The sequence below is a fragment of the Clytia hemisphaerica genome, unplaced genomic scaffold (assembly GCF_902728285.1).
Source record: "Clytia hemisphaerica strain Z4C2 unplaced genomic scaffold, Clytia hemisphaerica genome assembly, whole genome shotgun sequence".
NCBI classification, from domain to species: domain Eukaryota; kingdom Metazoa; phylum Cnidaria; class Hydrozoa; order Leptothecata; family Clytiidae; genus Clytia; species Clytia hemisphaerica.
The window spans coordinates 254106-278191 of record NW_027103704.1 but is presented as its reverse complement, the minus strand read 5'-3'; the positions used below and the strand labels follow the sequence as shown (position 1 = coordinate 278191).

Sequence of the window (24086 nt, the reverse complement as noted above, 5' to 3'; positions counted from 1 at the left end):
AACTTCAGGAACTCGGGGAAGGAAAAGCTCGTTCACAAAAGAAGAGGACATGTTTATAATAAACGGTTTAAAAAAGTGCGGCAAAGGAAAATGGAGTCAAATACTAAACGACCCTAATTACAAATTCAATCCGTCAAGGAGGATAAGCACCTTAATGACGCGTGCTAAGAAACAGAACTATGTTTAGAAATAACCGAACAAAAATATGTTTGTTTGCATTTTCACATTTAAATTTGTAAAATATTTTCAAAAACACTTTACCAGTAACTAGCATTGAAACATAACCAAACCTAGGGAATAGAAGTGTCGTTTTTTGATCGCTTTCTAATGGACTTATTTTCACTTTCAAACTTTGTTATCAGTTATGATAAGGTATGATAAGAGTAGCGAAATGTGTGACAAGCTGTGATAAGAAATCCAATATTCGTTTTCAATCTGAAATATTTCACGATCTTGAATGCATGTTCTAAACTAGGACTTAAAGGACACGTGCTGAAAGGTAGAAATTCAATCGAGATTTCATCAGTAATTAACATGTATCATATATTTGTTGTCATATTATTCAAATAACTCTCTTGGTAATAGACTTTAGAAATACTTTAATTTCTTTCGAATTGAAAAAGAATCAGCCCTTCCATGATAAGTCAAAAGATCTTTAATTCATGCTCAAAAGCCCTCTATCTTATTCATGCTCTTTGTATAACTCTGTACGAGTAAATATCAACAGGTTAAATCTATCTAATTGTTAAAATTTGACCCTAAAGCTCATGTTTCTATATGCATTTTCGATTATTTAAAAAAAAGAGAGAGAGACTTGAAAAGAATTATCGAGAGAATAACTTGTTTAAAGTTAAATAAAGTGAGATTCAAACACGATCTTTGGATATTTTAGGTATACAATTTGCAATAAATCTAATTCTACGAGTTAAAAAAGTAATACAATTCTAAAAGCAGACAAGATTGTTGTGTTCCGCTCAAGTTGTCGATTGTCTTTTTTCTGGAGTACTATTCAGAACGGGCGTTAGGAAATTTAGTTTCTCTGCCTCGGTAATCGTTGCCTCCTCGTCTTCAGTTTCAGAGACGACTGTTCTCGTCTTTCTCTTCTTGCGAAGGGGGCTATTTTCATTTTCGGAGTCCTCTGAAGAGCTTGAGCTGGATTTTGATGATGGCAGTTGATACGATGGTATGTGATCATCGGCCTCTTGGGGAACTTCTTGGTTTGGGTGAGCTTCTTGGCTTGGGAGAGCTTCTTGGGTTGGGCGAACTTCTTGGGTTGGACGAACTTCTTGGGTTGGCCGAACTTCTTGGCTTGGGCGAACTTTTTGGCTCGGGCGAACTTCTTGGCTTGGGCGAGCTTCTTGGCTTGGGCGAGTTTCTTGGCTTTGGTTCTCCCTGACGGATGCCGACGACTGTGACCTGTAGGGTGGTATTGTTTCGTCGTTTTCGTTGTGGGTCTGTTGGCTTTGTGTCAGATTTTTTATTAGCATGTCTGCCAACTCTGGATAGAGAATGTCAAAGAACAGGTGGTAGTCGAAAAACGGTCTTTCGAGTCCATGTTTCACAAGCCAGGCGTCATAGACGATGTCAGGCAGGTCCCACTTGGTCTCATTAGGACGTTTGAACATTGCTACAGCCTCCGGACTCACACCAAGTTTATCCCAGCAGTTATCAACGTTTTGCACCAACTCGAACAGCTTCTCACAATATGCATTGTCGCAGTGGTCAGACGTGTTGTCAAAAAGCTCTGACTCCCAAGTCAGGTGGTTGTAGATGACTCCAACGGCTCTGTCTTCAGACATAACAGCGTGGTCTACAGCTTCTTGTACGGACGCGCTGCTATCGTTACTGTTGCTCGGACGTAGATTTGATGTTTGTGAAAAACAAAATTCGTCGACGTCTTCTTCGAATAGAGCCGCCTGAGGATCATTGTCGAAGTCATTGTAAATGGCTCCACGGCCACTGGTGTTGACGTCTAGAGAGTTTCCGTCTTCGCCATCTGATACGTCACTGTCGTCTTCCATGCTTGTATCGAAAAGTGGTTCGTTCCTCAAAATGTGAGCAACGTAGTGGAAAACGAGCATGCAATTGACACGGAGCCAACCTGGTAAAGTGAAAACATGATGCTACACTATGTCTCCGGAAAAGTCATTCAATATATAGATTACAAAAAGTTGAAAATGCCTTGTTTGATCAAAAGACATTCAATTCCCAATGTGATTGATTTGGTTAATGCGAAAAGAAATCAAGTAATTACGACATAAAAATAAGTTTCAATTATGAAGATTTTCCTTTTTGACATATGCCAGTCATATTTTGTACAAAATAATAGCAGAGTTTTTGCATTGAAAATCCGTTTCTAGACTCGTATATATCTTATGCATGTAAAGCAATCACTTACGAGAAATCCGTGGGTCTTTGTCAGAGACTTTGTATTAGAGATTTCCAAAGGATTTTTGATTGCGTTGTTGTCATTGTCGTTTCCAAAATCAGGGTAATTGTTAGTTGCGATGTAGAATCCCGAGTTGTATTTCAATCTTGAGGCACCCTTATGCTTCTGTGGGACGAAAATCAATCCGCTTGGTTAAAAGAAAGAAAGAAAGAACGTGTTAAAAACTACTCCAAGAAAAGTGAATAGTATACAAAAGTGAATACGCTACATATCTCAACTTCCAAAAACTCGTCAGGGTAAAGAAAATGAAAGTGCTAAAACTAAATGAAATGTCAAAAATGCAGATATCATTCAGATAGACTTGCACAATGTTCATTCTTGCTATCGGGCGTCCACTCGTCCATCATCACTATCTGAGTACGTGCTGTGATGAGTGATGCCGAGAATTTACCGTCATTCATTACACCGGCGATTAACTGACTTGGGATGATGCCTAGAAAAATATAAATCAATTTATCTTTTTTGCCTCTTCGATGTTTATGCACTCAAAACCACAGTAGAAAATGCAACACGAAAGGCCAAATTCCGATACTGAATAAAAAAACTCACCTTGAAAGGCACCAAACCAACTGGTCTTTCCACTGTCGGATTTCCCAACAAGACACAATTTCTTTTCTTTTTGTGGAAACTTTCCATGAAGCAAAAGCTGATAGTACTTGCGAAGAAACAGCAGTCTTTCTTTTGGATCGGGGAACGAATTACGAATGCCATTGACATAGGGTTCAGCGCACGGCTCTTCACCCGTATAATTGTAGTCCACGTACGCTCTAGGTGAGCCTGTAAAGACGAAAGGAATATTAAAAAGCATTAAAAGAAGTGCAACGAAAACCGCGATTATGGACTTGTTAAAACCCACTTTATAACTTGAAACCTATGAGAAAGTCGCATATTTGAAAATTGCCAAAATTTACCTTTCAGACTAGCAGGATCAACCTCAAAGCGTTTTCCTTCTATGTTAAAGCATGTCCCAAGTGGTTTGACTTCGATGTAATTAAAATCAATTTCTATGGGGTCGATCATCCGACATGATTTTACAGAAAGCAAGGAAACGATGTACAAAATACGACGTACGATACAATGACATCCGCAACTTCAGAATTACCCAATATGATGGATAAATGAATGGACGTCTGAACAATAAACGTAGGTGAACTTGGCCACGCGTGGCTTTTTATAAACGGAGCCTTCGTACAAGCCATATTTGAATTTCTCCATGTACCGACGCACAATATCTACAGCTTGATTCAACTTGTTTGAAGGTTTCATCCGCGGGATGCCTGTGTCTCCTAAAATAAAGCACCGTAAGAATAAGGACTCTGCAAACAATTTTGTATCATTAATGTGAAAGTATTGTTTTTAGACCATTCTCACAGGAATCTTAATCAGAAATCATATGCGCACTTACCACTTTCGTCCACAATTTTCAGCTGGAGGTACTGCTGCAAGTTGATTTTTGCTGCCTCCAGCTCTTCGGCACATTTCAGGTTCATTCGTTTTGAAAGAAATAGTGTTGCTAGATGCTGGCTCGAGTGGTATGTGCCTTCGGTCAGCTCAACGGTTTCAAGATCGACATTTTCTTTGGTGGTTTCTTCTTTTAAACAGCGGGTTTGGCTTTTCGTCATAAAGTGAAGAAGACTATCGTTGGCGTGATCCTTGAAAGTGATGCACAATGAAGCGAGACATTTCTCCAAAACGGTGGTCTTAGCTGTGGAAGAAATTATAAGAAAATACAAATCTTGTTACCTAGGGGAGCGAAAGATTCATAACAAAAACCCTAAAGCTCGAAGCCATTCATTCAATTAAAATATTTCTTATATGCAGACTGGAAATACAAAAAAAGATACATCAGCCACACAGTAATAAGTGAAACAGAGAACAAAGCTCTTCCATTGATTGCTTTACGTCTCAAATGTTCCAAACCAATGGACATGAACAATTTGGTCAGCAGGTTTTCAAATGAGCTTAGCGCGTATTCAGGCCAATCAAACATGAACCAAAATGAAAGTCCGGGTAGGCGGAGTTTTTGACCATTTTTCTTCTGCTCCACAGCACTCTGACTGCAGCCACTTGATAAAAAGCAGCAACATGCTCGACAACACAGGACTACAGAATCTTTTTCAAAGGAACTGACCTGAGTTCATTAACGGAAAATAATTCCTTTTCTTCGTCTCCTTTGCCATTGCTCGATGATGCAGTGCTTTCAACTTCTTGACTTAAGGCTTCCATTTTAACACACTCACAACAACACACATACAAGTGAGTGCTATGATGTGATTGTTTCAAAAAAGTCCTATTTTTTATATATTTACGAAGACGATTAAAATTTTGCGATAATTTCCCCATGGACCATTTTCTCAAAAGAGACAAAACAAAAATAATTTGTAAGTACTCTCTGGACGTTCGAATAATTCTACTAGGAATGAACACAGATAAAATAATACTGTTGATGGAGTACGGAATAATACTCAAGGGTATAAATATCTAACGTAGCTGATTGTTTGTGTTAATTAATAGATACCTAAACTTAATACTTTATATCCCTTGAGAGATGTTGAAATACATGTAGACATAAGAAACGTAATCAAAAATTACTTTTCCAATGTCAAATGGTGGGATAGGTATAAATAAGATGTGATAAGCTGTGATATAACTAAGGATACGTGTGATAAGATGTGATAAGACATTAGTCTCGGCACTTTCGCTTTCCATTTGACTTAGTGGCCTCGATATGTTGTGATAACTGTAGATAAGTAGTGATAAGCTGTGATAAAACTATGGATAAGTGTGATAGGGTGTGATAAGACATTAGAATCGGCACTTTCGCTTTCCATTTGACTTAGTGGCCTCAATATGTTGTGATAACTGTAGATAAGTAGTGATAAATTGTGATAAATCTAAGTATATGTGTGATAAGGTGTGATTAGGCATTCGACTCGGAACTTTCACTTTCCATTTGACTTAGCAGCCTCGATATGTTGTGATAACTGTAGATAAGTTGTGATAACTGTAGATAAGTTGTGATAAGTTGTGATAAATCTAAGGATATGTGTGATAAGGTGTGATTAGGCATTCGACTAGGCACTTTCGCTTTCCATTTGACTTAGTGGCCTCAATATGTTGTGATAACTGTAGATAAGTAGTGATAAGTTGTGATAAAACTAAGGATAGGTGTGATAAATTGTGATAAGACATTCGACTCTAGATAAGTACATTCTTTTGAGACATTTCACTGTAGGAAAGAAAACGATCGAACATTCGAATTTCGACCAATCAGTGCGTGTTGTGATCACATACACGAAGCATGATCGAATTTGTAAACAAATATGGCGGAATGTGCGCGGAGAGAATTCCAATGGGATGTAGTTCCCCAAGAAAAAAAAAACAGGAAAAAAGACTACAATTTAAATGTTGATAGGAATAGAAATTGACTTTGGTTAAAGGATCAATGCCAAATTAAAATGATCCATAAAACCGGGCAGACACGGAAGACGGGGGGCAGGGGGTGTAGATCAAAAGTGGAAAATGTCTTTCGTTATTTTTTGATGGTATCAAACGGTTATAATGATTTTGCTAATTCATTTCTTTGTTCTTATTTCTTCAGGTGTATAACAGATAGGAGCTAGACTCAAGACAAAACTCAGTTATATGCAGTACTGGTTATATGGTTTGAAAGTCATAAGTAAGTATCAAAGAAAAGTGATCATTTACATATCTATTTTCGAGCTCTTTTAAACAAAAAACTGAAGAAAATTCTCCGATTAAATTATTGGACGCTATTTCTGGTTGAATTTTTCTTTACAAATTTGTAAGACAAATCTGCCAAACCTGATTGGCTCTTACGGTAAACTCGAAAATTTATTGGCCCGCCCGCCGAAATAAATAGCCAACACTCATATTACAATAGATCAATATTTCCCGGTCTTCCAGTTCACTCTTTCATTTCCCTGCTTTTATTTGTGTTTATTTTTACATTTTCTAACATTGAGTTGCTTCTTTCCTTTTGGACATGTTCATTAAAAACGTCAAGTTTTGTGACACCTTAAAAAATGGTAAAAATCACTTTTTTGTTAACAAGTCATGATTTTGTGGGATCTAAGTAATGAAATTTTGTGGATAATTCCGTAACAATGTCTCTTAAAAGCTTGAATGGTCAAAATATTGAGGTTTTCATTATATAACAAGATCTGGATAATAATGTAACTTTTTTATCCACAGCAAGCAGGCAATAAAAATTTTGACTTTTTCAAAACCCAACCTATTCTATACTGAAGAATAAGATGTTGCCTATTAACTGTTGTTATTTGCAAGAGATTACACAAAGGGTTAACTATATATTGGATAATGAAGTAACACATGTGTTAAATAGGTGAATGTTAATAAAATAAGTTAGGAACATTACTAAGAGCTAAAAATTGAATATAATACAACCCTAATCATCAATTTAATGTTAAATTCTCTTTTTTGATCAGAAATTCATTATTTCACACTCTATGGATAATATTGTAACAAAGTACAATATGTGACCACGCAAGGATATAGGCATCTATATTTTACTTTATTGCATTGGTTTTAAAGCAATGGAGTAAAGAAATATTAGTCAGGTTATGTAAGTATACTTCATCCTTAGTTAATAGACAGTACTTGGATAACTTGTAACATATAGCAGTACTCTCTAACACAGCCTTAAAATCGCTGAAAATAACTCTTTATTGAACTTATTAAAGGTATATTATATGAAACTATATATGGCATATAGTAGAAACTCCATAATATTTTATCAACTCTAAGGTCTATATTTTATATTGTTAACCGGTTACTTTTTCGAAGCGGGCTACATGGCTTTTTGCGCAATGCAATTGGTTCTTTTCGCATGACGACGGGCCTACATTGTCCAGAGTTGCCCGTCGTTAGGAAAATTCATTGTGACGTCACTTTTTCAAAGGAAAATGAACAATGCGTTGACATCATTTCTCTCATTTTTTATTTTTGACGTCAGAAATTATAGCAATTTCTTATCTCTTTTCGCTTGTTTTTTCTGCTTTATTTCGCTATTTTTCCTGGATAAAGCGCTAAAAATCAATCAAAGTTGAAGGAAACGGTTAACAAATACAATAATGACCGGTTTTTTTCGGGCTGTACTGAAAATATTGCCCTCGGTCAACGCAACAACCTCGCAAGCTCGGTCGTTACTTGACCTCGGGCAATATTTCTCAGTACAGCCCTCACTAACCGGTCATTATTGTATTAGTTATTTTCTCATTTTGGATAATCATCGAATCATAAAGACCGAGAAGTAAATTTTTTCTGAATATAGTATAATAAATTAGGAAATATTTACTTAGGAATAAGTTAGGAAATTCTGGGAAATTACATAATAAATTAACTTGAAAATAATGTATGTAAATCGGAAAGAGAGTTCCATTTCCCTATAATTTTCTTTTTAAGCTGAGATCACACCAGTACAAAAACCTGGAAAGAGTTGGAAAAAAATCAACGCTCCAGATCACGATTGGGATCAAAGTAGAACGTACGCTGTAACACCTATGACGCACACGAAAGGTACTATTTCAAGCTTCCTTCTTAAGAAACCTATTTTTCGCGATGGACACCCGTTTTTACCAAAATCTTTTTATACCCCAGGTATTTTGACTCAAAAACACAAAAATTAATTGCCTCATACTGATGCAATGATATGCGATTACCGACAGTTTATTTATCGCCAGTGACTATGATAGACTAGTCAACACTTCGTTTGGTCGGGACTGATTATTGTTTGTTAGTTGGCATACATGGAAAGTTGTGTAGAGATTTATGTGATATGGAACTTAAAAATACTGTACCCATAAAATCTTTTTAGTATAATAATGAAAGATGTTAGCCTAAGAATAATCTTGAAAAAATAACGGGTTTTGCAAATTATGAAAAAGTTAATTTTGGCCATCCAAGAACTTCATTGGTGCCTGTATGCAATTTTAAGTTGTAAAACAGGTATTTATTGGAAAAATTCTCTCAAAATTAAAAAAAAATTACTATAATTAACCTTGTAATGTTGAATTGGTTTTTTCAAGTTCTTTGGGGTTACCCTCTGATCCTGATTTTTGTTTTTTAGGACTACCCTCTGATCCTGAAAGAGAAAGATACAGTAGTAGGAAATGGTGGTTGTAAAATTGTAACAAAAATTATCAACTTATTTCCAAATCATCAAGCATCGTAAGAAAAAAGTATGGTAAAAATGATATAGAGAAAAAGATAAAATTCAAAAGATATCCAAGGATAATAAAAAAACTGAGGTTGAAAATGAAGAATCTTTAAAGTCCTTACCATGTTTGACTTTAGCTTTTCTTTTACTGACTTGTATAATGGTGGCAGGATAATAGTAGTTATCATATAGTGCCAGAATGTCTTGATCGTCATGAAGTGATATTGTTTCCATTTCAGGAATATGTTCCATGTCCTTAACGGAAAGATAAGCATAATTTATTATAATAACCTTTTAACGATTGGTAAATGACTCAGACTGCATCTTTTACTCTTTGCATTAATTAATTTGCCTACTGTATAAAGTTGACGAAATAATCCTTATTATCCATAATAATTCAAAAGAGACACAAAACAAGCTGGTCAGCTAAAATAAGACTCAGCTATTCTTTCCTGGATAAGATGCCAGCTTGGTTTTGTATTTTTAAAAGTGGCTGTACACCAGCACTTTCAATTTGTTTTCATTTTGGCGCGTTTGATAGACCTTTTGCTAGGCCGGATGTCATGTTGAGTATAAAAACTCCAGCATCGAAAAAACATGACAACACGCCTAGCAAAAGATCTATTGTTGAGGGAGCTTTTGAATTGTTATGGTTAGGTACCGTGAGGTCAGGTAACTTGCATCAGTGGAGGGTAACATGCATAACCCTCAAATGAATGACCTGGCTGGCCATTAAAATGTATCATTTGTTTTGAAATTTTGCTGCTTCGATTGTTCAGTCATTTGAGGGATATGCATGTTAGCCTCCACTGATTCCATGTACGCGATCTTACGGTACTGCATATTCAGTATTCTGTTCAATATATATTTAGATTGTTTGCTTTTTGGAATCATTTGGGAGCAGAAATTCTGTTAGTGATAACGTCATATAATTGATTTGGCTCTTACAACACATCTGTTACCTAGAGACAAGATAATTCATCTGGTTTGTACTGAGACAGTATATAACATAATCTTCCAGACTTACATCAGGTGAGATACCAATTTCTTTATCTTTGTTATCCAATTCGATAAGAGGTTTGCACTTAAATTTCCCAGCATCTTTTGTGCTGACAATACCATCTTCAAACCTGACTTTCAATTTAATACCAGTATCTGAAAGTAAAAATGGTTGATCATTCCCTTATCACATATCGTATGGTTTGAGAGAACGCCAATCTGGAAAGAAGGGAAATGTTACGCCGGAGATGCGCCAACTTAACTGGAAAAAGTTGAAGGCAGCAGATCTCAAATCTCAAATCTACACCGGAGATATCCGGCGCACAAGCCGCGATTTCCAGACTGGGGAGAACGTGAGGTCTTTTCTATCAAATTTGGCACACGTGTGACGACATGCCACACGTGACAACGCTGCAAGGGTTTTATTTCCGTAATAAGGAGCAGACGATTTCCAGCCCAATTTCAAGCAACAGATTTCGGAAAATCCAGGATTCTTCCTCACTATTTAGTCATACGTATCGGAAAATCCAAGATTTTCCCATAAAAAATCTTGAATGTTACGGAAATCCTGAAGTTTTTCAAAAGGAAAATACTGCTGCGGAAAATCCATGTTGTCCACAGGGGGGTAACAGACTATAACTTGAACCGCCCAATTTCCCATGCAAATATTTTCACCATCAAGCATATTTTGTCCAGCTTTTGGATTAAAAAATACACAGAAAATTTTTACAAGTTTTACCTTCATCGACATCAAGTTTACGCTTGACACTGACACGTTTGCCACTCATTTTCAGTTGTATAGTAAAAGTGTATAATAAAAGAAAAGCAAGTACTGCAGTTAGTGTAGCTAGACAGAGTCAGAACGAACGACCAGAGCTTGACCGAAGCGAATGCAGAAGAATGAGTATGAGCTTCAAATTCCCGCCGAAGATTAGACGAAAATTACGGTGTGCGATAGACTACTACTTTGGGCATCGCAGGTAAAAGACAAAAGTCGGTTGACGGTAAATTTTGTGTTCCCGCCGAAATTTATTTGAGAGAAATGGTAGCCACAGTAATGGTCAAAGCTTCTAACATCTAAATAATTTGGAATTCCAAATAGTTTAGTCACTTTGTTTTGGGATAAAGCATATATGGATAGAGAGTTTGTATTTGATAGCTTTCTCAATGCAAAATATGACACCCCAAATTCGTCACCTAGTCAGATGGTTCCTCTGGAAGTGGTTAATGATCAGTCAGTAGATGACAATGATTTGGATATTATAATGAATGAAGTTCATCATGATGATGATGATATTGTAGTTCAAAACAATCCACCACTATTACAAGAAAGAGAACGATTAACTCTAAACTATAATAGAGATCAAGAAGTTGCAACACAATGGTTATACAACAATGAAGTTAACATTCCGTCAATTGATATTGAAGACTTTCACAACAGTGGTAAGAACTCGCACCCTGCACCTGCCTCCCCAAAAAATCGACAACACACCTTTACCGTATATAAATGCCAACATGGGTACCTTGTCTAATTCGGGTATACAACTGTCTGGTCTTTTGAACGTTATAAAAAATAACCCTCTCAGTACTTTGCTCTAAAAACCGCCTCCTCCTAATAACTAGCGAGTTTATGTATTTGTATTTTTAGGACGGCAAAGTAACTGAAGCAATTTGGAAAAACCCGCAGTTTTGACCCGCAAAATCGAGGACGGTGAAAGTGCTGATTTACCGTCGTTCTCAGTCAGTCAGGATCTAGTCAAATTAGAACCTTACCTTCTCCGTCGCATAAAAACACACATACATAAACTCGGTACTTACTAATTCTCAGTCTCAGAGCAGATGAGTTAATTGGGCTTGAATTCCAAAAAAAAATTGTAGTAGGGATATTGCCAGACGATGTCAATCGAACAACTTCGAACAAAAATCGCAATCGAAATAATCGAATCTCAATCGAACGGCCGATTCCTGGGTAAAATTCGATTGTGTTTGATTGCCTTTGAGTAAGGTTAGATTGTTTCGATTGATTGTCAATTACAATCGATTAAAAATATTCGATTTCGTTCGATTACAATTATGTTTGATGAGTTTGATTGCGATTTGATTAAATTGGATCACTCCGTTAGAGCTTTCTAGCGTGTGCGGCCGAGTACTTAAGTACCGTGTCGTACAAAAGTGAATAAAATCTAATGCAATTGAATCAATCGAACATAATCGAAGCAATCGAACGGCAAAACCTGGGTAATATTCGATTGTGATTCGATTGCGTTCGACAATCGAATTGCAATTATTCGATTGCCTTCAATTGCGTTCAATTGATTCGGCGTTTGATTCGTTCGATTGACACCGTCTGGATATTGACAAACTTTTTTCACTAACCCCCCTGGAAATTTTGGATAACAAAAATTATCCCCTGGAAATAAGGAGTCGACACCCCTGGAAAATGAAATTTTATGAAAAAGGGCCTGGAAAGTGACTATTGATGCCAGTTTAGGAGGAGAGAACCCCTGGAAACCTTTAATAACCTCTTGGAAAATCTGAAAATTACCAAAAGCCCCCTGGAAAATCAAGGCTCAGACCCCCCTTGAAAGGTTTGTCAATATCCCTGTATGGTTTAAAAATGCCCATTGCTACCGTGAGATTGGGTAACTTGCATCAGTGGAGGCTAACATGCATAGCCCTAAAATGAATGACCTGGCTGGTCATTAAAATATAAAGTTAAATCAAAACAAAAATGATAGAGTAGAGCTGTGAGCGGAGCTAATGTTAATGTATATATTCTTTAAAGTCGAAAAATGTGTACAAATCTGTACTAGCTTGAAAGCTAATAGAGTTCGACTGCCTATTTTACAAAATGAATCATTGATCATCATCTGTCAATGCCCAATCGCTGACGACTTCTTCTGTAGAGCATTTTGGTTTGTAATTTGAAGATATTTTTGTTTGGTTTTGTAATTTTTTAACGATTCGTAGTTTTGTTCTTGGGCTTCCTCTAACGCGCCAGTTGAAGTCATTATTGTTATTGTCTTTGTTAAGTTTCTTTGCTTGTTCGTGCATCTCCTTGATCTTTTTCCGTTCGTTGATTGTGAAATCTTCCGTTATACTTACCTGAAAGAAACAAGTTTCTTTTAGCATGTGTAAATTCTTCATGATAAGATCTTTGTCATGTTGACTTTGCAGGGTGACTTTCAGAGGACGGCCATTCTTAGTTTTTCTGTCTCCTAATCTGTGGTGAGTAACATTGATCTCTGGAACATTGATGTCATCTAGGAGTTCTCGGAACCGAAATTTGTCATATTTTTTCCCATTTTCTTCATCTTCCTTATCTGGGCCTGAATATTCGAGAAACCCGTGAACGATCATATTCAGTTTTCTAGATTCTATGTCTCTCTTTTCACTTTCTTCCTTCCGTTTTTGTTCTTCGGCAGATTTTAAGTCTTCTTTTTGTTTCTTGGTAATCTCGGCGTATGTTTTCTTTGATGTTTCCGTCATTATTTCTGCGGTGTGCTTTATTTCCTCCTTTATCATGCTTCTTGTCTTTTCCTCCATCTCTTGTAGTTTCCCTGTCAGGAAAGTTTTTAAGTCATTTTTGATGGAATCACGGGTTTTGGTGTTGGTGTTGACCTCATTGTTCAGTTTTTGTATGACGTCGTCTTTCTTTTTAAGTTCATTTTGCATCATGTGTTGAGTGTTTTTTCCCACTTTATTTCTTAGGTTTTTCGTTATTCGTACGCAGTTTGAACATAAGTAATGATCGTTGTAGGATGTCACGAATATTTGTAGTTGATACAGGGGTAACTGTGTGCACTCATAATGAACTGATCTTTTACATTTTTTGCATGTTAAGCGATACAGGTCTTCGTCTTCAGTACATCTTGACGGCGTGCTTGAGCTTGAGGTGGTGAGGCTGCTTCGAAAGGCTGATCTCTATCCATTTTGATGTTATTTCATGAATTTTGATGTTTTTATTTGTTTTCAGCCATTTTTTTCGAAGAGCGTTGCAAAAGCGTCTGATCTAGTTGACGTCAAATAAAAAGCTGAATATAGCTGAATATAGTTTATTTCAATAACCAGCAAGGTCATTCATTTGAGGGCTACTGTGTGCATGTTAGCCTCCAGCCACTGATCCAACGCCAGAATTAAATGGGAACACCAAGTTCAGTTCAAATGTAATATATTTATATATTTAAAACCTCTGTCATGTTAGTCTAAACGAGAAGATATAATATGATTAGAACAATAAACCTGAATATACTATATAAGATATGGCGCAATCACTTTCTGTCCTCCAATAAAATGGAATGTAAACCAAGACAATCTATGTACATCAATAACTCAAATGGCGCAATTACTTTCTGTTCTCCACTTTTAACACCAAAGTAATATAAATCAACAAACCAAATACGTTTGTCCAAATGCAAACAAACCAAAACTATATACAAATGGTGCAATCAATCTGTCCGCCATTTCAAACATAACCAAATAAAATAAACAAGAAATAAGGGGAGAGGTTACCAGCACTTCACCCTTCAATATTTACAACATAATCATCAAGATACCGTGGGCGCCTAACATTGCGTCTCGCACGATTGTTGGTGTCTTCCTCAGGGTCAGCACCGTCAATGTTGGGGGTGTCATCTGGTTGAAGAGTTGTTTCCTCGTCAGATGAAGTGAAGTCGTCGATATGATTGTTGTCCCAATCGTGGAAGTATAGTCGTTGGCGGGGAGTTGCGGGGTATATACGTGTCAAAGGTAGATCGTACTTTCGAGACATGAAACGTGAATTATCGAATTTCTGAACGGTAGCCATATGGCCAACAATTGCTCCCTAGATTTATGCTTGGAGCCTTCTTGTTTGATGAATACCAAGTCACCGACTTGGACGGTAGCATCTTTAGCGGCGTCTCCGCCTTGGCCTTTGGATCGGGCACTGGGTTGATGGTTTCGTTGTCGGAGATGCTCGTGTTGGTGAAGAAGTGTGTTGTCCTTCACGTCGATTTCGTTGCCGGTTGATTGATCTCGTCGATGGATGATTTCTTTCGCAGACAAACCACGGGATCGAATACGTGTGTTGAGGTTGTGGAGGGCTTGCTCGAGAGCAAGCGGGGTTAATGGCTTCCCCTCTCGCTCAATACGGATTAGTTCATTTTCGAGCTCTTGAATACCCTTGTCGATTGTTGCGTTACTGTTTTTATTCTTAATTCTACCAAAGTTAATTAAAATACCGGCAGATGATAAACTTTTGTCTGTCTTGAGAGACTGAAAGCCAGGGGCGGCATCGACACGAATGATCGTAGAAGGTGTTCTGAGATGGTTCGTGGTAGATAGAAGAGCAGAACGAAGACTTTCAGATTTTTCGTCGGGAATAAAAACGGCGGTAGTGTAGCTCGAGAAAATATCGCGAGAAACAAAGATCTTTTGTTTTGTACGGCGTAAAACGTCGGCAGAGAACATCTTTCCTGGGTGGTGTGGCAGGGTTGTTGATGTCTGCTCGTAGGTTTCGTTGGGTAGTTTCATTAAGGATTGACAAGTGTGGCAACTTGATGTGACAGACTCGATTGTAGAAATGCTATTTATAGCATAGAAATGGCGATCGAAGACCTTTTGGAGTTGATTACGGGTTGGGTGATTGAGTTGAATATGGAGGGCGGTGATAAGCCCGGGGAGGATGGCGGAGGGTACAACGATCAGTTGTCGTTGGTGGACGTAAGGATCATTCTTCTTGACGACAAGGAGATTATTGGCGGAGATTGTAGCGACGCGTAGGTACTTTCGAACGTCTTGAATGTGTCGCGCCTTCCGTGGTGGACGTGTCCCTTGTTGTAGATGGGCGAATGCACGACGTAAGGAGGGACATTCTTGTTGCGCAGAGTGCCAAGAAGAATTGTTGAGGAACGGCATTCTAGCGGATCCTGAAAGGATGTCGTCGATCGATACTTGCTGAACCACTGAATCGACTGTCTCTTGTACGAACTTGCAAATCTGGCACGATTTGTCGCGGCATTCGTTTGGGTTACGAGAACCAAAATCGCTCGAATGGTTGGATGAACCGCTGATGTGGCAAACTTCTACGTTGAATTCGCTGAGTGTGGCAAGAAAGGTCGAAACGCGACTTGAGGTGGAAAACTTTCCTTGACGTAATCGTCGGTTGGCTTCAACGCACGGTTCGTTGTCGGTCAGCACTTGAGTAGAGTGGTGAGAGTCTCGTATGTATGGGGCAAAGTGATGAACAGCGGATGATATGGCAAGGGCTTCATGTTCACAGGGCCACCACCCGATTTGGTGTGACTTTAGTTTAAAACTGAAGAATCCGCCGATATGACGTTTGCCATCACGATCGAGGAAGAGTGTAGCGGCTAAACCTTGGTTGACTGGAGAAGCGTCTGTTGTCAATGTAAGCTTATCGTCGGGTCGAGGTATGGTGATCGTTTTGGGTGAGTTGACAGCCTCTTGGCATCGAAAGAATTGAGTCCTCAGTTCGTCCGTCCAGTGTATCTTTTGCTAGCCTTGCATGCCTTTAATGGAATCCTCCAGTGGTGCGACGAGCGAAGAGTAACGTGGTATGCAACGAGCAAGGGCTTTAAATGCACCGATGAACGATCTCATTGATGTGCATGTTGCTGGTGGCTTGACGGAAGCTAGGGGTGATGTCTTGTGGGCGCAGGGTGATAATGTGCCATTTTTCCATTTCCAGCCAAGGATTGTTGTCTCTACTGGACAGATCACGGTCTTGGCAGCGGATAAGCAGAGATTGTTTTGGGAGAGTCGTTGGAGAACCTTTTTCCAATTGTCTAAGAGTTCCTCGATGGTGTTTCCAACAACGTGAACATCGTCAGCAAGAATAATAACAATTCCTTGCTGAATTAAATCTCCAAAAATACGACACATTAGTTCTTGTAAATGTTCAGACGAGCCGGGCATACCCATAGCAGATCGAGTATACACACGTAGTCCCTTGAATGGTGTGACAGTTCCGAGGTATTTCATAGAGGACTTTGCAACAGGAATTTGAAAAAAACTTTTTGTCAAGTCAGCCTTAATAAGATACTTCCATTTAGAGAGTTTTCGTAAAACATCATTACAAGTGTTGGAAACCGTTGGAAGTATTTTCGTATACTGTCCGAGATTATTAAATGCTGTAACAAGTCTATAACCTCCGGAAGGTTTTTCGGTTAGGAAGCTAGGAGAAACATACTCTACATCGACGTTAACATCTTCTGGTTTGGCAAGAACGCCCAATTGTTCAAGCTTATCAGCTTCTTCTTGTAAAGTTTGTAAATTGGACTGTTTGTAAAAGGGAAGCTTGCCCTTCTGTGGTGGAGGTTGGACGTTACCAATGTTGACTTTGGCACGGATGGTTCCACTGTGGTCGTTGTAAGCACCAAACACGGGATTGAAGACAGAATCGTATGTTCGATGGAGGTTACGGAACGACTGGCGTTGTTCGGTGTTGAGCTGGTTGTCCGGATCAAGCGAAACGGCATCAGAGAAGAGTGATGTGTGAGATGGACGGCTACCGGCAGACTGTATTGTAGGTGCTTGGTGATGGTGTTGATGCAGCGAAGGGAAGTCAGATGGTGTAATGACTCTCCATATCATAGCGAAATGTTGCGACTTGGAAAGCGAGATTGCTTCTCCGGAGTTGTTGGGGATACGAATGTTGCCATCAATGACTCTTGAGATGTTAGGTTCTGGCCATGATCCATTTAGTGGTGATGAACGATGTGGCTCGATCGAGATTTCGCCTTCATAGGATTTCAGTGATTCGCTACTGAATTCTAGGTATTCTCCTGGAAGAACGACATGACTAACGTCACTGCGAAGGATAAATGACTCTGTTCTGAATATGTCTGATTGTCTAGTTGGTTTAGTGCCGTACGCAAAATTGGATGATCCAATGGTGATCGTTTCTCGTTTGAGGTGAACCTGTATATCGTTCTCTTTACAGAAGGGTACACCGGCAAGTAAGTCGCAGTCAATTGTATCAACTACTAACGCTGTAACTGGTAATGGAATGTCACCAAAGTTAAGTTGTATTCTTACCTCTCCGTGTATTTTTAAAGAACTCTTATCCACGGAACGTGCGGAGTGTCTGGTTGGTTGGATAACGATGCCAGAGCGTCTGACGAAAGATCTCGAGATGAGTGATGAAGTAGCGCCTGTGTCGATCACAATATGAGCTGGATGATGTTGGTAGAATGCATGGAAGTAAGGGGAAGAATCACATTGTACTTTTTGTACTGTAGACTCTGGCGTGACTTGAAATTGATCACTTTCGAAATGTTCTGCTTCCTGGGGTACATCATCAGAAACGTCAACGGTTAGTGCGTCAGCGATTTTCAATTTTTCAAATTGGGACAAAAAATGACATCCAGCAATGTCGTGACCCTGATGATTCCTTCCAGCTGATTTGCAGAGAATGCATGATTTGGAGTTGCTAACACCTTTGGCGTTGAAACGACGTTGATCGCGACGTTGAAACGTTTGACGTTGCTTTGGACGTCGGGAGTTGGTGTAATTTACTGAAATCTCGTCTTGGACAGATAAATCAGAAAGGAGACAGTCCATAGCTTCGGCTAGCTGAGGTTGTATTTCTTTAAGAGTCTTTGATTGTAGGTCGTGGGCGTAAACTCTCGAAACATGTGCTGGGAGGCGTTCGTCTATTAACGTTAACCACATATATACTGCTAAGCGTTCTAGTGTTGGTGACATTTCTTCATTAGCTGTTGGTGCAGCGCCATCGTGAATTAAACCTGATTCCACAGTGAGGAGGTTGTCTTCCAAGTGGGCAATAATTCTTTGGAAGAATGTCTCATAACGTTCATCGCTCTCACGTTTAATATTTGAAAGCTTAAGAAAGTTCACTTCTGATTGGGCGAACGAATAATGTTTACGGATGCGTTGCCATATCCAGTTGAGACTGGTGCTTTTCTTGATGATATCGTTCCTGAGTAGTGAAGGGACGAATTGGGCGATGAGTGCAAGCATACGTTCTAAAATGATATTCCTTTGGAGAGGTGTTTTGTCTCCTTCAGCTTGCAAACCGCGGTTCGGTATGGATTTCTTAGACCAATTTGAATCTAAAAATTGGCCGAAATCATTGTTTAATGAAAGGTGGTACATAATGTTCGATTGCCAATTGGCAAAGCTAGTAATTGTCTCATTTTCTGTTAATTGCCACTGTTTGGGTGGCTTGAAAGAGTCAGCCATGATCAGAGGTCTTGTATACGTATAGTGTCGACAAAATCACTATCGTCAACCCAAAGTTAATTGAAAACAATGGAATTTGAATCAACCAGTATCCAGTGAAGCGGATCGAAGCAGCTATCACCACGCCAGAATTAAATGGGAACACCAAGTTCAGTTCAAATGTAATATATTTATATATTTAAAACCTCTGTCATGTTAGTCTAAACGAGAAGATATAATATGATTAGAACAATAAACCTGAATATACTATATAAGATATGGCGCAAGCTACCCACTCTCACGGGATGTGATGCAAGATTAAGTTAAGTTAGCTATGATGGCCGCTATATATATAATTAAACAAGGTATGTCGGCATTATAATACAGTGTAGGGCTGCAATCACAAATAACTTGTGTTTGCGTCGTTTTATAGATAAAAAAAGAGTTGATCGGTCACAGAGTAAAAGGTCAAACTATGATGATGAGTACAACCCTGCGCCAACAACGCACCGGACAGTCCGATGTTTTGTCCCGTGCCAAAAAGTATAATTCAGCCACACCAGAAACCTTTAGTTCTGTATTAGTCCGGTGTTAATTTTTCAAACTTCTGGACACCAGACACATGTGTTTCAAAAATAATGCGCACTGGACTTCGGTGTTGAGATTTGTCTGGTTGTAAAAGAAAGTATTCTCATCTGACACCTGGACTTTCTTGTCCAGTGTTCATGAAGTCCGGTGTGTCAGCAGGGTTGTTGATGAGTTGGGCAGAAATCATATCTATCGAGAATAGATCTTTTGCCTTTCCATCTGCCATCTTGAATTGTATGCAAAAATACAGGAACAAAAAAGCTGTGGTTGGGTTTAGTTGGAAAATTTGCAAAACATATGCAAAGTTTACACAAAGATTAAAAAGACAACAAAGCATCTATATTCTATATTATAATCATTAGAACAATAAAAGATTGGCTATATTAATACTTTCTTTTTGGATAGGTTTTACATATTTTCAATGCACCACTGGAATTTGGCCACCTTAATTTTTTCATACAATTCAATATGGCCTGAATATGGCGGATGGAAGAGTGAACAGGTCTATTGAAAGTAAACACCCTGCAGTTTTGCTGTCTTTATGACAGTTCTCAACCGCGGTCGTAGGATTTCACAATAAGACCTTTTTTTTACAAGTATATATAAACCGTAATATTTCTGTCTTCATGACTAGGGAAATAGTAAAAGATTCCAGCAAACCTATAGGAAAGGGATGGGGATATTATTTCTTATTTTAAAATAGAATTAAATTCTTCTGTAAAAAAATGTAATATGCGATCAATAATTGAAATAAAGAAGGATGGAATTTAATAAAAATCTGACACGACTTAAGCTCATAAGGGGGGCAGAAAAAGTGTTTGCATGCTTGCTTTTGAAATAATTATACATACAATATTATTGTATTGATTTGACTCTCATCTGGATATATTTTAGCTGAAGCGCACAACATGATGAACATCAATGCTGATGATTGTGGCTACGATGATGACAGTTCTATATTTGATACCACACGCCCATATGTTGAACCTAAACCATTATGTAATGGAGTCAATTTATCTCTTGAGAACTCAATGCTTCTTCACATGGTGTTTGCAAGAAGACACAATTTGACAAAGCCAGCACTGAGAGATCTCCTTCTTCTAACATCACTTCACCTACCAAAACCAAACAACTTTCCCACAACAATAAGCCAGATGTACCACATTCTAGGCATACAAGATGATGAAGTGTGCAAGTTCTTCTATTGCAAGAATTGTTTTACACCTTTGACTGGACCTGAAGACAAGTGTGCCCACTGTGAAACCCAATACGTATAACGACCATTTTGTTGAGAGTCAATTAAAATGAATCTTAAGAAGTAATTGTTACAAATTTCTGATTCAAAAACTCTTTATGCTGCTCTGTGTAATTCTGGAATTAATAATTTTCTATAATAAACAAAGAGTTCATACTTTACTGGAAGATATTTATATAATCTTTGTCTAAAATTTGCATCTTGTGAAGAATTTACAAAAATATATTTTACATTTAGAAAAGAACAAAAAAAAATTTTTGAATTGAATTTTGTGTTTTGATGTTGTTTTTTATTTCCTCTTTAGAACCAGGTCTCCGCAAATCACTTCACAAACCAATTCCCAAAACAGAACCAGTATACAGGGATATATGATGGCCAATTCTACCAAAACCTCATAAGTCATGGATACTTCAACAAAGAATTGAGTTTGACCTGCCAAATGAACACAGATGGTGTGAACCTGTTTAACAGTAGCTCATTTTCTGTATGGCCTGTGTATCTCTCCATAAATGAACTTCCACCAAAAATGAGATATATTAGTATTACCAAAGATTTAGAAATTAAACTTGATCATTTGCATAATCAATCTAAAAACACTTCCAAACTTCTGACATATCTTTTTTTAGGAAATCTAAAAAGTACCGAATATTTGCTGGGCTCTGGTTTGGTTACAACAAGCCTTACATGAGGACATTTTTGCGGCCATTAATTGAGGAAATGAAGAAACTTACATTTGAAGGTTCATTTTTTAAATAAACTTTGGATGAATTCTCTGAGTTGGAACAGGTTTTGTTTTCTATGGGGAAACAATAATGCATGCATGCATCTATTAAACACTATTAGAGTTTCTTATAGTTGACAAGATGGTAGTCTTTATTCAAAACTCTGTATACTCATTATCATTTGTAACTTTTTAACCCCATAAAAAAGCTGCCTATTTTGTCTATTTTGATATAGCTATGAATTTGTAGACGGTTCATGTCGTCGGTTTAGCTTAGCCCCTAGGATGATAAAGATGGTATTGCTGATGCTGTCTTGATTTCAAAACAATCTTACGGGACAACATCTTAATAATCCACTTCTTGTGCGGAAGATCTCAGTTTTTACCTGCGCATTGACTATTTAAATAATACTTACTTGCCAGATAAAATCTTTGCTCCTTTCTCATTCATGTTATACTTATTTTTTTTCAATTTAAAGAATTTTCAATCATTGAAGAAGAAAGTGGTAAAGAGGTGGAGGGAAAAATAACAATAATTAGTGGACTGTTTGATCTACCAGGTAAATTTGTATAGAATATTGAATATGAATTCCAAAGTTTTTTTTGTGTGTTTCCAAAAGAAAAAAATCCTCGCTTCTCATTTTAGAAAGATTGGCACTCTGCTTTCCAACGATTCAGTAAGATGATATTTGCTAAATCTTATTACATAGCATCAGCTGCCCCTGTTAGTTGAGGCTGGGTTCCACCCTCCAAAGAGCCCAAATAAGTGGGAGCTAAAGATTTTTCAAATATTTGGGGGGGGGGCTATCTAATGTACATGATGGGGAGCTGAAATTGCATTATTTAACATGGGAGCTGAATATTTCATCTTAATGGTTGGCTTTAACCTTCATAATTTACATCGAATAAACCTTTTTTTGTGGAACGAACTTTTAAAAGTCTCGAGGGTCAAAATGAATCGTGAATCTTTAGGGGGACTCAAAACTCATGGGGAACCTAATTTTTTCACTGGGACCTAACCCCAGTTAGGTCTACTCCCAAAATCTTATACTTAAGAAATTGTAACAAATTAATCAAATTAATCTAGAATTTCTTATTTTATATTAGCCAAATGTTTGGTTCAAGAAATGGTTCAATTTAATGGTTACTACGGATGCAGCTGCTGTGAGATTGAGTAAGAAACTGTGGCTTCAAATGTAGTTTTTCCATTTGTTGAAAATCAACAACAAAGAACTCAACTGAGAACACTCGGACAAGCTATGGTTGCTTTAGAAACAAAAGAAACAGTTAGTTGAAATAATAATTTGATATTTTCCTGAATTCTGCTGTATGTAGGGCTAAAATAGGTACATAAGGAAATCTTCTTTTGCTTCTGTTTATCATTCTTTTTCATTGTACTGAGAATAAATATCGATTACTTAAGTTATACTGACATTTACATACGTAAGTTAGATGTTCATTAGCACACAGCCAATGTAGTTTTTTCTTCTTTTGATTCCTTTTAAGGTTTTCGGTACACGTGGATACTCAATCCTTGGTCAACTGCCTTTTATTGATGTAATTTGGAATATACCGTTTGACTACATGCATGGAATATTTCAAGGTGTAGCAAAGTAAGCGAATTAAGTTTTCATCGAAATTAATGATACCATTCTTTTGTTCTCCTCTAATTATCATCTTAATATGTCTCTATTTACATTTAGGTCGCTCGATAGGTTATGGTTTGACTCTGTGTATTCAAAGAAGCCATGGTATCTTGGCAAAGACGTTCTTATAATTGATAAGGCATTGCTTTCTTTGAAACCAACTGATGAAGTTACCAGACTTCCACGAAGTTTAGCTGCACATCGCAATTATTTTAAAGGTATTCAAACCGTTAACACATAAGGCCATATCACACTTCTATGGTATTCATAGTGTGGAAAAATGAGGTCCCACCACTACTTAAAACTCCCACCTGAAATCAATGACCCTCTAAGTCCCAGCATTTCAGGTAGAGAAATCCAAAATCTGAAAAAGAATGGTGCACAAGGTTCCACGAAATTCAGAAGCAAAGAAACCTCAGGCTTTGCAGGGCAAGGACACCAGGCCTTGAAAATGAGAATAGTTCAGCCTGCATACCCACGGTAAATAATGATAGATTCTTAAAATACTAAAACACCCGAAGTCTTCTTCCCTTAGCATAATGATATTACCATAATGATATTCTGAAACAATCTAAACGAACTGCTTTTCATGAATCCATCATAAGACGTTTCAAGGTTTTTCTCGCATTTGGAATATCAAAAATTTATAACTTGACCGGCTGCTGGGACCAGAAGGCTTTTAGACCAAAAATTCTAAAGTTTCTCAATTCTAAATTTTCTTAATTTATTCTAATAATTCTATAATTATTCACTTATCCATTGGATAGCAAATAAATGCCGAAATTGGATGTTCTACTATGCCCCTGTGATTCTAAATGGAATTCTGCCAGACCCTTACTTCAGGTAGGAATAGTTAACTTAAGTTGAACTAGAATCTAAATTGTATTATATTGTATTATATGTATGAATTTATGTATGTAGGGTGAACATTAAAAACACAGTTGTGTATGCGACGTTTCAATAATTTTGTACACAATAATTTGGCTGAAATTATATCGATCGTAGGGAATAACAGATAATTACAAAGAAGTTAAGCTAGACAT

General features: G+C 37.7%; 3 protein-coding genes and 1 long non-coding RNA gene across 5 annotated transcripts in view; 2 read left to right on the top strand and 2 right to left on the bottom strand.

The window, feature by feature from the left end:
* Positions 1 to 8957, top strand: part of LOC136804048 (uncharacterized) — a 35362-nt gene extending 26405 nt beyond the window's left edge. The window contains exons 6-9 of one of the 2 annotated variants that reach the window (XR_010846230.1): positions 6051 to 6128; positions 6919 to 7055; positions 7895 to 8008; positions 8559 to 8957. This is a non-coding gene — a long non-coding RNA (uncharacterized lncRNA). Of the gene's footprint in view, positions 1 to 6050; positions 7056 to 7894; positions 8009 to 8558 lie in introns of both variants that reach the window. The other variant, XR_010846229.1, reaches the window with a different exon arrangement.
* The window catches only part of LOC136804063 (triosephosphate isomerase-like), a 387417-nt gene that overhangs the window by 252534 nt on the left and 110797 nt on the right, over positions 1 to 24086 (bottom strand). The window lies entirely within an intron of this gene.
* Positions 975 to 2410, bottom strand: LOC136804045 (uncharacterized). The gene is made up of 2 exons (XM_067060785.1): positions 2399 to 2410; positions 975 to 2101 (listed from the first exon to the last, which is right to left on the bottom strand). The coding sequence occupies exon 2, from the start codon at positions 2079 to 2081 to the stop codon at positions 975 to 977; it is 1107 nt and encodes a 368-aa protein (XP_066916886.1). The 5' UTR covers positions 2082 to 2101; positions 2399 to 2410.
* Positions 9554 to 23890, top strand: LOC136804102 (uncharacterized). The gene is made up of 7 exons (XM_067060847.1): positions 9554 to 9680; positions 21303 to 21415; positions 21877 to 21957; positions 22505 to 22683; positions 22904 to 23010; positions 23101 to 23261; positions 23811 to 23890. The coding sequence occupies exons 4-7, from the start codon at positions 22657 to 22659 to the stop codon at positions 23888 to 23890; spliced, it is 375 nt and encodes a 124-aa protein (XP_066916948.1). The 5' UTR covers positions 9554 to 9680; positions 21303 to 21415; positions 21877 to 21957; positions 22505 to 22656.

Coding starts and splice junctions, on each gene's coding strand:
- LOC136804045 (XM_067060785.1), bottom strand. CDS start 2,081: ATGCTCGTTTTCCACTACGTTGCTCACATTTTGAGGAACGAACCACTT.
- LOC136804102 (XM_067060847.1), top strand. CDS start 22,657: ATGGTTGCTTTAGAAACAAAAGAAACA. Junction 22,684..22,903: donor CTTTAGAAACAAAAGAAACA/GTTAGTTGAAAT, acceptor ATTCCTTTTAAG/GTTTTCGGTACACGTGGATA. Junction 23,011..23,100: donor ATATTTCAAGGTGTAGCAAA/GTAAGCGAATTA, acceptor ATTTACATTTAG/GTCGCTCGATAGGTTATGGT.